The following is a 16,688-nucleotide window of genomic DNA, read 5'->3' as shown; positions in this document are numbered from 1 at the left end:
CTTCCAGGTTAGCCATTTGTCAAAGGTAACTCCGAGGTATTTTGCCTTGTCTGCTTCAATCAGCGAAGTATTTCCCATCTTGGTTTTACCCGCCCTTTGCTTTGACGACAGGGAGAATAGTGTGGTGGACGATTTCTCTTTTCAGGTCTATTTTTAATTTTGCTCACTTCATTCAAAAACAACCTTGGGGCAGAAGTAAAACCTACCTACATTTCTTCCACAATATGTAATCTAAAGAGTGAAGGCAAAATAGAGAACTTTTACTGCATGTAACTCAGTATTTGTAAAGATGTCAAACTCTACCCCTTCTGTTTCAGATGTAAATTCACTTTGAATAAATCGCTTATCAAATGAAATTTTCCACTTTTGTACAATAAATCAATGTTTGTTTGTTTTTGGGTTTAACGCCGTTTTTCAACAGTATTTCAGTCATGTAACGGCGGGCAATTAACCTGACCAGTGTTTCTGGATTCTGTACCAGTACAAACCTGTTCTCCGCAAGTAACTGCCAACTTCCCCACATGAATCAGAGGTGGAGGACTAATGATTTCAGACACAATGTCATTTATCAAATAGTCATGGAGAACATAAGCCCAGCCCGAGGATCGAACTTACAACCCCGCATTGCTTTTTGAAGTTTATCGAACACCAGTCATTCAAAGCATGAAGTAAAATTTGAAGTTCATATACAGAATTTGCAAGCAAGACATTATCGTCCGCATATAACATAATGTAAATATTTTCATCGCCAATCAATACCCCAATTTCAAATGCATTGTTAAATCATTTATAAGGAAGTTGAATAAAGGGGTGCGGCGAGTGGAGTGGGGGTATACATCCTTGTCCATCTTAAACCACATTTAATATTGAACCAGTCAGTATTGAAATTATTAATTCGTACACATAACATCAAGGTAAAGAGATTTAACAGCATTTAACATTTGAGCCGCACCATGAGAAAACCAACAGCCTGCGTATCCGTGCAGTCTGGTCAGGATCCATGCTGTTCGCTAACTGTTTCTCTAATTGCAATAGGCTTTGAAAGCGAACAGCAGGGATCCTGACCAGACTGCGTGGATGCGCAGGCTGGTCTGGATCCATGCTGGTCACAAAGCCACTATGTTGGTTTGCTCATGGCACGGCTCATTTTATCATTAACACCCATCAATCTGTTCCATAAAATATCTCTATTGATAGTATTATAAAGTAGATTTCCTAGTTTATTCCTAGTACCAATGATACTGATGAGTGATAAAATATGATCAGTAGTACACTTTTACCCTTACAAAATCTATTCGGTTCATCAGATACTTTACTGTTTTCTGCAGACCATTTTGATAACCTAGTATTTAATAAGGAACAATACAATTTATACATTGCTGGAGGAAGTGAAATTCCTCTGTTGATTTAATGATACACTTACTCCACAAAGATGAACAATTCCAAACAGATATTGTAAAACGTGTAAAAATGAAACAGATGTATCATTTACTAAAACTTTAAATGGGATATTGACAATACCACATGTCTTGTCTTTATTTGCAGATGCTATGGCGTTTTTAGCCCACCATCATCAGATGGTGGGCTATTCAAATCACTCTGCGTCCGTGGTCTGACGTCCGTCCTTCCGTTAACAATTTCTCGTTATCGCATCTCCTCAGAAACTACCAGGGGGATTTTGACTAAACTTTGTCAGAATGATGTATTGGTACCCTAGTTGTGTCCCCCTGAAAATCAGACTGGTTCAACAATTCTTTAGTGAGTTATGGCCCTTTGTTTATTTCTATAATTTACATAGATTTATATAGGGAAAAACTTGAAAATCTTCTTGTCCAAAACCACAGAGCCTAGAGCTTTGATATTTGGTATGAAGCATCATCTAGTGGTCCTCTACCAAAATGATTCAAATTATTTCCCTGGGGTCTAATATGGCCCCGCCCCGGGGGTCACATGGTTTATATAGACTTATATAGGGAAAAACTTTGAAAAACCTCTTATTCAAAAACACAGGGCCTAGGGCTTTGATATTTTGTATGCGACATTATCTAGTGGTCTTCTACTAAGATTGTTCAAATTATTCCCCTAGGATCAAATATGGCCCCGCCCCGGCGGTCACATTGTTTACATAGACTTATATAGGGAAAAACTTTGAAAATCTTCATGTCCAAACCACAAAGCCTAGGGCTTTGGCATTTGTAATGTAGCATCATCTAGTGGTTCTCTACCAAGTTTGTTCAAATCATCCCCTAGGGTCAATTATGGCCCGCCCTGGGGGTCACATGGTTCATATAGACTTATATAGGGAAAAGCTTTTAAAATCTTCTTGTCAATAACCTACAACATTCAAGTTTGGACCACCTGTATGGTTTTGAGTGGCAAGATGAACCTTGAGATGAGTTGACCTTGATTTTGACCTAGTGACCTACTTTCACATTTCTGTAGCTACAGCCTTCAAATTTGGACCACATGCATAGTGTTGTGCACTGAAAAAAACTTTGACCTTGATATTGACCTAGTGACCTACTTTCACAATTTTGAAGGTACAGGCTTCAAATTTGGACCACATGCATAGTTCTGTGTTCCGAAATAAAATTTGACCTTGATTTTGACCTAGTGACCTACTTTCACATTTCTCAAGCTACAGCCATCAAATTTGGACCACATGCATAGTTTTGTGTTCCGAAATGAAATTTGACCTTCATTTTGACCTAGTGACCTACTTTCACATTTCTCAAGCTACAGCCTTCAAATTTGGACCACATGCATAATTTTGTGTACCGAAACAAACTTTGACCTTTACATTGACCTAGTGACCTACTTTCACATTATTGAAGGTACAGGCCTCAAATTTGGACCACATGCATAGTTCTGTGCTCCAAAATAAAATTTGACCTTGATTTTGACCTAGTTACCTACTTTCACATTTCACAAGCTACAGCCATCAAATTTGGACCTCTTGCATAGTTTTGTGTACCGAAATGAACTTTGACCTTAAGATTGACCTAGTGACGTACTTTCACATTTCTGTAGGTACAGGCTTCAAATTTAGACGTACATGCATAGGATTGTGTACCGAAGCAAACTTTGACCTTGACATTGACCTAGTGACCTACTTTCACATTTTTGAATATACAAGCTTTATATTTGGACCACATGTATAGATTTGTATTCTGAAGTGTAATTTGACCTTGATTTTGACCTAGTGACCTACTTTCACATTTCTAAAGCTACAGCCTTCAAATTTGGACCACTTGCATAGTTTTGTGTACCAAAATAAACTTTGACCTTAAGATTGACCTAGTGACCTACTTTCAGATTTATCAAACTACAGCCTTCAAACTTGATGCACGTGCATAGTTTTGTGTACGAAGAACTTTGTCCTTGAAACTGATATAGTGACCTACTTTCACATTTCTCAAGCTACAGGTTTCGAATTTTGACTACATGCACAGTGTTTTGTACGGAAATGAAATTTGACCTTGAGCTAGTCAATAAGTCTTAAAATTTGGAATTCTCAAAAATGGCACATTGGTGGGCGCCAAGATCACTCTGTGATCTCTTGTTAACTTAAAAAATGCAATATGATCATTTAAAGTGTCACTACCATTACTCACCGAGAGAACGGCATTAAAATTTACAGCATGTTTGTTCAGCAGTCTGAAACAAAGAACATAAGTCATTCTTCCATCCTAAAAGAACAGTATTAACGTCACAAGAAATTGAACCTTCATTTAGTATGACTTCCACAGGAACTTGGAATTTTTAACATAATAATTTACTCCAATTTTGCCAACAGATTTCCAAAACTTGGAAGCGTCAAGTTGATCCTGTAATGAAAACCAGTGGATACGTTAACGTTATGCTCTCTGTACTTCAGTCTTATTCTATTGACTCTATCATTGTAAGCTAGCCAAAGCTTTTCGGCTGTACAAACCTCAATCCAAAGTTCAGATAGCTTATCAGACTACCAGAGTTTACCTGGGAGCCATTTTCTACTACTTCCTTGGGATTTTACGTCATTGTGAGGTAGATTATTTAACATTTTTGTTTAATGATACTACACCAGTCTGAACAGGTAAATGAAGTATTGCCATGCAGTACAGTCTCCTATTAGAACTTTCTCTACTGCAGTATAACATAATGAACTGATATATAAACAATATTATACTATACGAGGGCTCTTCAAAAATAACGTAGACATTTTCTCTAGCTTTTATATACTTTAATGAAGCAAAACAAGAAATATACCATCATAATTTGCAATCTTTCTAGTAACTGCACTGCAAATTTGACATGATTATGATATTCAGGAGTTACGCCTCCTTGAAAACAGTCCCTTACACGGACCCGGCGCACGGCGATCATATTTCAACGACGTTAACGACGTCGTGCCTTCATTGTGATGCTTTCATTAAGTTTGCATTAATTCATATTTGTACATTTATTTTATAGATTTTCATGAGCAATACTCGAGTCATAACAAGTTGTTTGGTTAGAATACTAAAAATGTATGAACACTAATGACACGCATCTTGGACAGGGTACTCAATGTGAGTACTTGGACTTTATCTACGGCGTCATACATTGACGTTAACATCCATTTGCAGTTTTCTTCGTCCATCTCCGCTGTTTTTAGCAATTCTGGACCATTTGAGAATCGTTTGTACCACTTGAAGATAAAGACACAGATGACTGAACATTGTTGTGACGTCTGCTTCATTAAATTATGATTTGCAGTTGCTGTTCGCCATAACTAAGCAACTATCTTGTCATCAATGCTAGTCGATGACGACATTACATGCATTATAAACAGTAGTACTCACTTAGTTCAAACGTTGTTTTTTCTGCCTCCCACGTCGGAATGACGCCACACTCTAGGTACATGTCGCCCTGACGTGTTGCTGCACTTTGACATATTTTTGGGCAAACAAGTGTACTATTAGTGCGAACATTAGCGATTGAATTCAAATCGTGACAGATTAAAATGCGACTGCGCCGGTTATGCGTAGCTATGGTAATAAAAACGTTCGAAGCGCTTCGCCTGTCAGCAAAAATGTTACAAAAATATATAACCAAATTACAAAAAGATTCCGAATTACAACGATATATTTATTTCACATCATTATTTACACAATAAGCAACATTTGACAGCAAAAGTCTACGTTATTTTTGAACAGCCCTCGTATATACAATATGTTATAACAAAACACTTGGATTAAAATTTGTACAAATAAAAACCTACAGTTGCTTTCATATGGCATGATCGGGCGATTATCAAAAAGACACTCTTACGACACTCTAAATTTAGACACTGAAATTCTTAAAAATAGATACTTGCTAAACAGTAATCAACCGCTTTACTCAAGATCATTCGATTGTTTTACTGAAGAATGATTGTTGCATGAGAGGTGTTATATAACACTTTCGAACAGTCTCAATCGAATATGTCATGCTATTATTTTTCGTGGTGGTTGAGATCCTTTCCAATCGATGTTGTAATATTTTATAACAATCTAGGCACATCTTTAACTCCAAAAAGACTTGTCTACATACTAATATATTGTTGCTCTTAGTCGTGTTTTTTAGCTCACCTGTCACAAAGTGACAAGGTGAGCTTTTGTGATCGCGCGGTGTCCGTCGTCCGTGCGTCCGTGCGTCCGTCCGTAAACTTTTGCTTGTGACCACTCTAGAGGTCACATTTTTCATGGGATCTTTATGAAAGTTGGTCAGAATGTTCATCTTGATGATATCTAGGTCAGGTTCGAAACTGGGTCACGTGCCATCAAAAAGTAGGTCAGTAGGTCTAAAAATAGAAAAACCTTGTGACCTCTCTAGAGGCCATATATTTCAAAAGATCTTCATGAAAATTGGTCAGAACGTTCATCTTGATGATATCTAGGTCAAGTTCGAAACTGGGTCACGTGCCATCAAAAACTAGGTCAGTAGGTCTAAAAATAGAAAAACCTTGTGACCTCTCTAGAGGCCATATATTTCAAAAGATCTTCATGAAAATTGGTCAGAACGTTCAACTTGATGATATCTAGGTCAAGTTTGAAACTGGGTCACGTGTCAAAAAAAACTAGGTCAGTAGGTCTAAAAATAGAAAAACCTTGTGACCTCTCCAGAGGCCATATATTTCAAAAGATCTTCATGAAAATTGGTCAGAACGTTCACCTTGATGATATCTAGGTCAAGTTTGAAACTGGGTCACGTGCCATCAAAATCTAGGTCAGTAGGTCAAATAATAGAAAAACCTTGTGACCTCTCTAAAGGCCATATTTTTCATGGGATCTGTATGAAAGTTGGTCTGAATGTTCACCTTGATGATATCTAGGCCAAGTTTGAAAGTGGGTCACGTGCGGTCAAAAAACTAGGTCAGTAGGTCTAAAAATAGAAAAACCTTGTGACCTCTCTAGAGGCCATATATTTCATAAGATCTTCATGAAAATTGGTCAGAACGTTCAGCTTGGTGATATCTAGATCAGATTCGAAACTGGGTCACATGCCATCAAAATCTAGGTCAGTAGGTCAAATAATAGAAAAACCTTGTGACCTCTCTAAACGCCATATTTTTCATGGGATCTGTATGAAAGTTGGTCTGAATGTTCATCTTGATGATATCTAGGTCAAGTTCGAAACTGGGTCACATGCGGTCAAAAACTAGGTCAGTAGGTCTAAAAATAGAAAAACCTTGTGACCTCTCTAGAGGCCAAATATTTCATGAGATCTACATGAAAATTGGTCAGAATGTTCACCTTGATGATATCAAGGTCAAGTTCGAAAGTGGGTCACATGCCATCAAAAATTAGGTCAGTAGGTCAAATAATAGAAAAACCTTGTGACCTCTCTAGAGGCCATATTTTTCATGGGATCTGTATGAAAGTTGGTCTGAATGTTCATCTTGATGATATCTAGGTCAAGTTTGAAAGTGGGTCACGTGTCATCAAAAACTAGGTCAGTAGGTCAAATAATAGAAAAACCTTCTGACCTCTCTAAAGGCCATATTTTTCATGGGATCTGTATGAAAGTTGGTCAGAATGTTCATCTTGATGATATCTAGGTCAAGTTCGGAACAGGGTCATGTGCGGTCAAAAACTAGGTCAGTAGGTCTAAAAATAGAAAAACTTTGTGACCTCTCTAGAGGCCATACTTGTGAATGGATCTCCATAAAAATTGGTCAGAATGTTCACCTTGATGATATCTAGGTCAAGTTTGAAACTGGCTCACGTGCCTTAAAAAACTACGCCAGTAGGGCAAATAATAATAAAAACCTTGTGACCTCTCTAGAGGCCATACTTTTAATGGGATCTGTATGAAAGTTGGTCTGAATGTTCATCTTGATGATATCTAGTTCATGTTTGAAACTGGGTCAACTGCGGTCAAAAACTATGTCAGTAGGTCTAAAATTATTAAAATCTTTTGACCTCTCTAGAGGCCATATTTTTCAAAAGATCTTCATGAAAATTGATCTGAATGTTCACCTTGATGATATCTAGGTCAGTTTCGAAACTGGGTCACGTGTGGTCAAAAACTAGGCCAGTAGGTATATAAATAGAAAAACCTTGTGACCTCTCTAGAGGCCATATTTTTCAAGAGATCTTCATGAAAATTAGTGAGAATGTTCACCTTGATGATATCTAGATAAAGTTCAAAACAGGATCACGTACCTTCGAAAACTAGGTCAATAGGTCAAATAATAGAAAAACCTTGTGACCTCTCTAGAGACCATATTTTTCAACGGATTTTCATGAAAATTGGTCAGAATTTTTATCTTGATAATATCTGGGTCAAGTTCAAAACTGGGTCACATGAGCTCAAAAACTAGGTCACTATGTCAAATAATAGAAAAAACGACGTCATACTCAAAACTGGGTCATGTTGGAAGAGGTGAGCGATTCAGGACCATCATGGTCCTTTTGTTCTCGCTTGTTTCTGGATCCGGATCTTTATCACGATTTGAAAAATTCAGGAATCCCATACTTTTGATTCCTAAAAAGGATCCTCCACTATAGCATCTGCTGCGGATTTTTATCGTACTATCCCTGTTCGAGATGGGTTCTGTACTATTATGAGGTCTAGTTTTCATTTTCAGTCTATATACATTATACCCAATATCAAATGATAAGATATATGGAACATTTTTCTTTTTCAGTACCAGTGGTGTAGTTAAGGTCACTGTTCCGGTATCGCGTTGTTGTTGCTGTATCTTAAAGCTTTGTTTAAATTTTAAACATTCGATGCTGATATTGCCAGATAATTCAAGGCCAAGATTTCTAGGAAGAACTTCTTGCAGTGGGTATAAAATATAAGCATTGTAATTTTCCAACCCCTTGCTGCTGCCCATAGGGTTAAGGTTTATAACTATATCTTCATTCCCTTTAGGCCTATAACATAAAATGGCCGATAACTTATCCTCTGTGGAAACCCTTCCAACAAAATAACGACTTTCATCAGTATACATTTTTTCGTACATCAGATGTGGTTCTATTTCACTGAGGGTGATATTTTCCAGTGCTACATCCTTTGACACAGATATCGCAACCTGATAGGAAATACAGTCCCTTATCACTTCGTCACCGTCTTCTGCGTTTACCCGTATTGTTTCTGCTTTAGGCACCCTCGCTACACAGGAATTGGTGGACACTTTTATATCGGGGACTTTGTAGATCCATCCTGAAATATCTGCATATTCTTCCATTGTAAAATAACCTTTTCTACTTGTACAATTGAGTAAAGATTTATTTGTCATTGTTGGCAGTCTCAATTGATAAAACGATTTGCCGAGAAATTTGCGAACGTTTGTACCGTTTTGAGCCATTCCACTTTCTAACACCCTCCTTTTAGACCATTTTTCTGCCGTTTCTAAAATTTCTTCTTCTCTAGCATAGAATGTATCCCCTTTTAAGATAAACAATAGACATTCTTCAGATAAATTCAGGAAACCTTCGGATTTGAGGACTTGTTGTGCATGATCATCGATGAAGGAGCAGCATGTATCTTTCAGACTAGAAATCTGGTACTGAATTGCGATCGTTAGAAATTCACAAGCGTTATCTGGGGTAATAACGGTGGCCAAATAATCAGCGCAGTATTGCACCAAGCTTGAAACTTGATAGCAGTGAGCCTGTCGTAAGACTGCAGGAGCATTTTCCCCAGTCAGTGTCACCGTGTCACTGTAAATGTACCTGGTGATCAAATGAAAATGAATAAATTATTTCAGTCAGAAAATAACATCAGAATCTTTTGCGATGTTGTATCTGACCTAAAGTCCTTAATGAGAACAGCTCGTTACATGCTCCTTTTAAAAAAATAATTCTAAGTTAAAACTGCTGTTCTTTTCACTTTTCGAGTGTGTTTTAACAGGACAGAAAACGTGTGTTAACAGAGGTTCTCGCGCTCACGTGCTGTTTAAACACCTTTTTATATATGCGCATTCCGTGGCAAAGCGTGGACGCATTACGACCCCAAAACGGACAAGTAGGCTTTTTTTTAAAAATGTGACCTATTAGGGGTCATCATTATGTTTGTGATGGCCAACCTTCGTATCAAGTTTAGAGATCCTTGGCCAAAGCTTTATTGGTTATAGTCTGGGAACTGTTTCCCTGGTCCAGGTCACTGTGACCATGACCTAATGACCTCAAAATCAATACGTCATCTCCAGGTTATGATCAACCTCCGCCAATCCGAGGACTGTAGGCCCAAACATTTTCTAGTTACTGAATTCCATTTAGAAATGTTCAAAAGCAATCACTGCAATAATTGTACACTGAACTTGGCCCTGGTTAACGCTGCCAAATTAGCATCTTACCATTTTTTGCGAGAACCTCACCTTAAGGCTTGTTTGTCAACTGCCCCTTCGTTTAGGCCCAAGAGTATAGCTTCCGAGAACCTTTAGAAAAACTTAGAAAAAACTCCCAATCGAAAGGACGTCTGCCGGAAATGAAAAAATATATCATTCTTTTTTAAATGTAGTTTTTTCAGAAAATTTTATTGTTAATGTGCTACTTGAAAAAGAAATTCTAAATATTTTATTTGTTCTAGTTTATTACTCAGTTTATAAGGTTTATATGTCGAATTGCCGCCTTGTTTTGATCACGTGATTAACATATCTGCTACCTCTTCCGCCTATCAACTCTTCTTATTCCGGCAGATCTTCCGTTGTCCAAACGAACGGGGCAAACATACCCGCCAGTTAAACAAACAATTCATTTAATTGAACGGAATACATTTTAACGTGATTAAATTCATATGCATATCTTTGAATACTGCGAACAAAGAATAGTAAATATATATCTATGTACTTTTTATTAATAACTGAACCGTTTTCAACATTTGTAACAATATTATCGCACTATATATCTTTATTTTAAACGAACAATTATTTTCGTCTTAAAGGATTTCAAAACTTATTTGTGCGCAAGCGCATTGGGCTATTTTAGACTTGCTCGCCGTAATTTGCGCTAGAAATTGAAATCTAACGCCGTAAAATTAGTGGATTAGTGTTAATCCTCCTAGTTTGAAAGTCAACACTATATGTAAAGGTCTTTATAGACTCTCCAATAATTCAAAAGGAAATGAAGTCAACGTAAAATAATGCTATTCCTGTGCATTTCGTGGAAATAGAATGACTGTGTGACAACGTATTCATTTATCAGATTTTACGCGTTTTATGCTAGAATAGCGTTAGCGCATGTTCATTTCGTGTCATAACATCTTCAGAATCCCTCGGGATACGTTGGTTACCTCTCTCTACCGGGCTAGGGCACCAGCCAATCCCTTGGGATTCTGCAGATGTTATTGGCTAACAAGAAAAAACATGCGTTATCCCTAAATTCATAATACTGCTGTTTTTGTCACTTTTCGGGCGTGTTTCAACAGGAGAGAAAACGCGTTTTAACAGAGAGATTATCGCGCTCACGTGCTGTTAAAATATCTTTTCATATATGCGTGTTCCGTGGCAAAGCGTAAACGTCATTCGAACCCGAAACGGATAATTCAAACGAAAGTGACGTCAACGTGAAAAAACAACTCGACATTTCCGCGCATTTCGTGGAAATTTAATGACGTTGAGTGACAATGTATTCATTTTTCATTTTTAACACGTTTAACGCTATTCTAGCCCTATCCCTCGGGTTTCTGTAGATGTTATATTATGAAAAAACATGCGTTATCCCTGCACAATGTACTGGTCTTTACAGGCACTTGTTTTCAAAATTCATTACTCAATAGTTGCTTAGACTCATAAAGGACGACGAAAAGCATTAATACATGTAGATGAACTAAAGTTTTATTTAACCATTCAATATTCTGTTTGAAATTTTACAGCTGTAAAAGACCTGTATTTTTGTTCAAAATTACTGTCATGATTATTTCAAATTTACACCTGTAGATTTCATTATCAACATTGATTTTACAGCAGATTTTAATTTACAGCTGTCAAACGACTGTAAAACAGTTCGAATTATGCAAATGAGATAAAGCTGAAAAAATCATACAGCTGTAAAAATGAAAAAGTTACAGCTGTAAAAATGCCTCAAAGTTACAGCTGTAGAAATATTACAGGTGTTGAAAAAGAAGCCATTATTTTAAGGGAAGAAAGCAGAGGTACAAAAAGATTTAGGATGAATTGTAATTTTCTAGAAAAGGTAGCAATTACTACAAAAACGGCAAAATAAATGATCTTGTAAGTAAAAAAAAAACAGCAATGAAATATGTTTACAGTATAGCATTTGCAAAATTCAAGAGTAGGATAGTCAAAGTAGAAACTGTGCATCAGATCTTGTTTTCTTTCTTTGTCATGAAAACATATGACATTTTTGTAATTATTTCACTTAAACTTATCAGCTTCAAGTATAGTGTCAGTAGTTAATGCATGTACATATATATGTCATTTTATAACTATATTAAGTAATAATACAGTTGCACTTACTCTATAATAGTTAAAATTCCAATATTTTAGAAAATGTGGTTTCTTTGTGAACTTCAGTTATATCCCGCCAAATTTAATTAAAGTTGGCTGACAGTACTCGTGTTTCCCTCCAAAAAAGTTACAGCTGTAATTTTGAGACATGAACATTTTACAGCTGTAACTTCCAACTGTATTTTTATACCCCCGGCATCTACTGATGCGGGAGGCATATAGTGATCGTCCTGTCCGTCCGTTCGTCCGTTCGTCTGTCCGTACGAGGTTAACCAAATGGGACCGTTTCGTCAATACCCCTTACTAGAATGACTTGATACTAATGCAGATGTAACCTGTGACCATTCCTCATCTTCAGACATCACCTGACCTCAGTTTGACCTTGACCTTGACCTCATTTTGGACTTAGGTTGCTTTATATCGGCCATCTCTTGGTTAACCAAATGGGACCGTTTCGTTTAGCATCAATACCGCTTACAAGAATGAATTGATACTAATACAGATGTAACCTGTGACCATTCCTCATCTTCAAACATCACCTGACCTCAGTTTGACCTTGACCTTGACCTCATTTTGGACTTAGATTGCTTTATATGGGCCATCTCTTGGTTAACCAAATGGGACCGTTTCGTCTAGCATTAATACCACTTACAAGAATGAATTGATACTAATACAGATGTAACCTGTGACCATTCCTCAACTTCAAACATCACCTGACCTCAGTTTGACCTTGACCTCATTTTGGACTTAGGTTGCTTTACATGGGCCATCTCTTGGGTAACCAAATGGGACCGTTTCGTCTAGCATTTATACCACTTAAAAGAATGAATTGATACTAATACAGATGTAACCTGTGACCATTCCTCATCTTCAAACATCACCTGACCTCAGTTTGACCTTGACCTCGTTTTGGACTTAGGTTGCTTTGTATCGACAAGGATGCCACCGGGGGCATCAAGCATTTATTGAACGCAGCTCCTTGTTTACAGCTGTATTTTTTTTTAGAACTGCATATTTTACACCTGTAAATTTCAAATGTATTTCTGGTCATTTTCCACTTACAGGTCTTTTACAGCTGTAGTTTCAAAATACAGTTCATTTACAGACGTTTTACAGCTGTAAAACAGTTCCTTTTTTTTCGTACAGGAGAATGTTAAAAGAAAATATTTTGCGGAATATCAAAATAAAAAGGTATAGAATGCTTTTATGTGCATAACACTTTTACCTCAATACCAAAAGGAAAATATCCTGTTCCACATCTTTTAGATTCACTTCATCTTTCCCGTCAGCGCAAGGACCAAAGAACATCGCCTGAAACACGGGACTTCTAGCCGCTAGTACAATTTTGTGCGCTTTAATAACTTCCCTTTCCTCGCTATCCTTACAGTGAAACATGACATCAGTCCAGAGGCACCTGTCATACATTTCTAACATACAGGCCCCTATACCCTTTCCTTGTTGCCAGTCTGCAGACAAAGGCTCCGAAGTTTCTTCAAGTGTTTTTGAAGCGTCATACATTTTTATCAACCTGTAAAAGCAAAATATCCCGAAGGACCTGTATTGCCAACAGTCTTAACATGTTTTTCTATTACTTTACCTAGTGACCTAGTTTTGGATATCAAATAATCCAGTTTATACCCTAACCCAGATTTCATAGAGATAAATATTCTGGCAAAGCTTGACGGAGATAAAGAAGAAAATGTTGCCTATATACTATTAAAACTGTTGCCAATTAACTTATAAGGTCGTGACCTCTAGAGTATATTAACAGTCAAATTGTTTATAACACACGACGACGTCGGAATAATAGGCGATCATGGCGATCTAAAACACACTGTAATATGACAGACATGTCAGAATTTCAGAAATAGACAAATGTACTAACAAATACAAATAAAGCCAAAACTATAGAAATGAAAAATTACCTTAATATGATGCTGTAATCTCCAAGTTACATGAATGATAGTCAGTATTAGATGTAGAAGTAATATCTACCAGATTACTTACATTAGGAACTAATTAATTCTTGTTGTGTCCTTAAGATAGTTAATAAACAAAACAATATTTACTACATGTAACCGCAGTCCAGATTACCATATATTCCAAATGTAATGTATCGATCGCAGATCATTAATAAGTAGATCTGTTTAACAATGTATGGTATCAGGTAACATTTTACAATTCAATATATGATATAAAAACAAAAAAAAGGATGAAAAGACGTCTTTGTCTTAACTGAACAATAAGAATACACACGCATGATATCTAAAAAGATCGGTGGATTATTTATGCAGCTTTTAAATATTTCTTGTGACGATTATAGAAGCGGTATTTGTCATATCTTAAAATTGAAATTTGTTTAACATGTCAGGTACAAGGGAGTTTTTTTTTTTTGCAATACAATCGTCTGGAGAAACAGTATAATTTTCAGAAATAAAGTGAGTCAGTTTGATGTTTTCCTTCAGCTGCTGACACTGAGATAGAAAACTAACGGTATTCCGTTATGGTCATCGTTGTCCTTTAGATTTGTAAAGTCACACCATGCCAACACCGGCTTTAGTTCATATTTGAAATCAGAGAAGAGCATTTAATATAATTTAAAAATTAGCTGGAAAAAAATGACAACGAAAACAAAATATGTGTAACCGGTACCTTTCTAAAATTATCCTTTTAATATTTGTGTGTGATGAATACTGAGTTTGTATTTTTCATTTTGATTAAATTTGTAATTATATATATCCAAGATTGTAATTATGAAGAATTTACTATAACTAGCAGTCAATACTCATTTATTTTTATAGGCCCGTTTTGAAAAAAAGAATGGACTTAAAAATGGATTTACCTACCGGCTTCTTTGTTCCGATAAGGGCTGTAACGGCTTACAGACCAATTAAGAAGTCTTAGAACTTCAAGTTAGAAGTCTTTAACAATTACCAGACCTGTCCTATACATCTATTGAATACACGAAAAGTTTTATAACAAAAAATCCCAAGTGTCTGTAGCGGGATTTGAATCCGGATCGCTGGAGTGCTAGTCCAATGCTCTAACCACTGATCCAAATAGTCGACACACTTACGCAGACTTAAACGTACATCTTATGCGAAAGCGACCGTAACAATATTTTAGAAGCATGAGAAGTCCGTGCATGTCATTTACGGTGCGCGCGTGATTGACTCCGTAAGAAACATTATCACTTGTTTCAAAAAAGTCCGTTTTTTAAAAGAAACAATATAAACATGACTTTTCTGTAAAATTTTAACATTCAATTTTACACAGGTCTTGAGATTGTCTGAAAGTTAAAACGGGCATACTCTTCTGTCTAAGTGGAGAATGCTTCACGAAACAGGACATTTTATTTAAAAAAGAAAATATAATGACAATGATATAATTTCAAAAAATACAAACACCACAAATTTCTTCCAAGTAAATTATCAATCGGCTAATGAAAATTGTGACGATTTTCCTAACAATTAACATGGAGCATAAATGACAAAATTGTAATTTAGAAAATAACCCAGTTAAATGTTCGTGATATATTTTATATTCTAACACGATCCGATTCATTTTCCTATTAAACAAAGAAGGCAGAAAACAGTGAACTATTATACAACAAATCACTGTTCTGACGTCACAATTATTACGTCATGGCGTCAAACGGCTTAGCGGCGCGCTGGGAAAGAAACCGATTGAAAACGGGCAAATATTTAATGAATGTCGTCAAGAATGTACTTAAAAATCCTTGGTAACGTGTTAGAATCGAAATAATATATCTCATTTAGTGATTTGCTCTTGAATAAATCATTGTTTGTCGTTCAGATGCGTATTATTATATCACTCGGGCTGCGCCCTCGTGATATAATTCCTTCGCATCTGAACTCCAAACAATGATTTATTCAACGACAAATCACTGGATGAGATATATTATTTCTTAAACATTTCTGTCCAGTTTAAACATATTTCAAAAGTAATTTTCAAGTAGTGGTAATGGGTGGGAGACTGGTCAAAGCACATTTCTCGTTTTCTGAATAATTTTCTAATTTTGCGGGATATCGCTAATCCATATCAAATTAACGGTTGACATGTTTATGCCTTTAATTATTGGTGTTTATTACATGAGTACCTATAAATAGTAACAAATTTGTGCTGAAAATTCTCCCATTATCGCATTGCGTCATGCATTATCACATTATCATAATAAGCCCCGGGGCCATTATCGATAATGGCCCTGGCGTTAGCGCGGGAAATTAACGTCCGTAAACAGAAATGACGTCATGGCTTATCATGGAGGTAAAACAGCGAATATTTCCGTTTTATTTTATCATCTTGAGCGTAACATCGTGTATTCTTCGTGAAATAACGTATTTTTATCCCTAAATTATCCAATAAGCAAGAAAGTACAACTATCCAGGTATTTAATCTTATACAGTAAATAGACACTTATACAAATAATATAGAAACTGAAAAGCTGAAATTTATTGTGCCAGAAGATGCAAGTACCTACAGAAATGACACAAAAAGCATTTCTTACTATATTATAGGTTAACATGTAATAAACAGGTAAATACATGGGAGAGCGGTGCCTTTGAGTGATAATGGCCCTGAAAGAAGATAATAGCCCTCGGGCTAAAGCCCTCGGGCTATTATCACCTTGCCAGGGCCATTATCACTCAAAGGCACCGCTCTCCCATTTATTAACCTATACTTATTACATGAGTACCTATAAATAGTAACAAATTTGTGCTGAAAATTCTCCCATTATCGCATTACG

At 36.4% G+C, this 16,688-nt stretch overlaps 1 protein-coding gene across 1 annotated transcript; it reads right to left on the bottom strand.

Annotated features, from left to right (window-relative positions):
• Positions 1-6,917: 6,917 nt before the first annotated feature.
• Positions 6,918-14,016, bottom strand: LOC123549559 (uncharacterized). Its single transcript, XM_045337735.2, has 3 exons — positions 13,846-14,016; positions 13,146-13,448; positions 6,918-9,185 (listed from the first exon to the last, which is right to left on the bottom strand). Exons 2-3 carry the CDS (start codon positions 13,436-13,438, stop codon positions 7,874-7,876), a joined length of 1,605 nt encoding a protein of 534 aa, XP_045193670.2. The 5' UTR covers positions 13,439-13,448; positions 13,846-14,016; the 3' UTR covers positions 6,918-7,873.
• Between the last annotated feature and the right edge of the window lie 2,672 nt (positions 14,017-16,688).

The sequence above is a fragment of the Mercenaria mercenaria genome, chromosome 6, assembly GCF_021730395.1.
Source record: "Mercenaria mercenaria strain notata chromosome 6, MADL_Memer_1, whole genome shotgun sequence".
NCBI classification, from domain to species: Eukaryota; Metazoa; Mollusca; class Bivalvia; order Venerida; family Veneridae; genus Mercenaria; species Mercenaria mercenaria.
The sequence above is the reverse complement of the archived record's forward strand: the minus strand, read 5'-3'. Positions and strand labels throughout refer to the sequence as shown.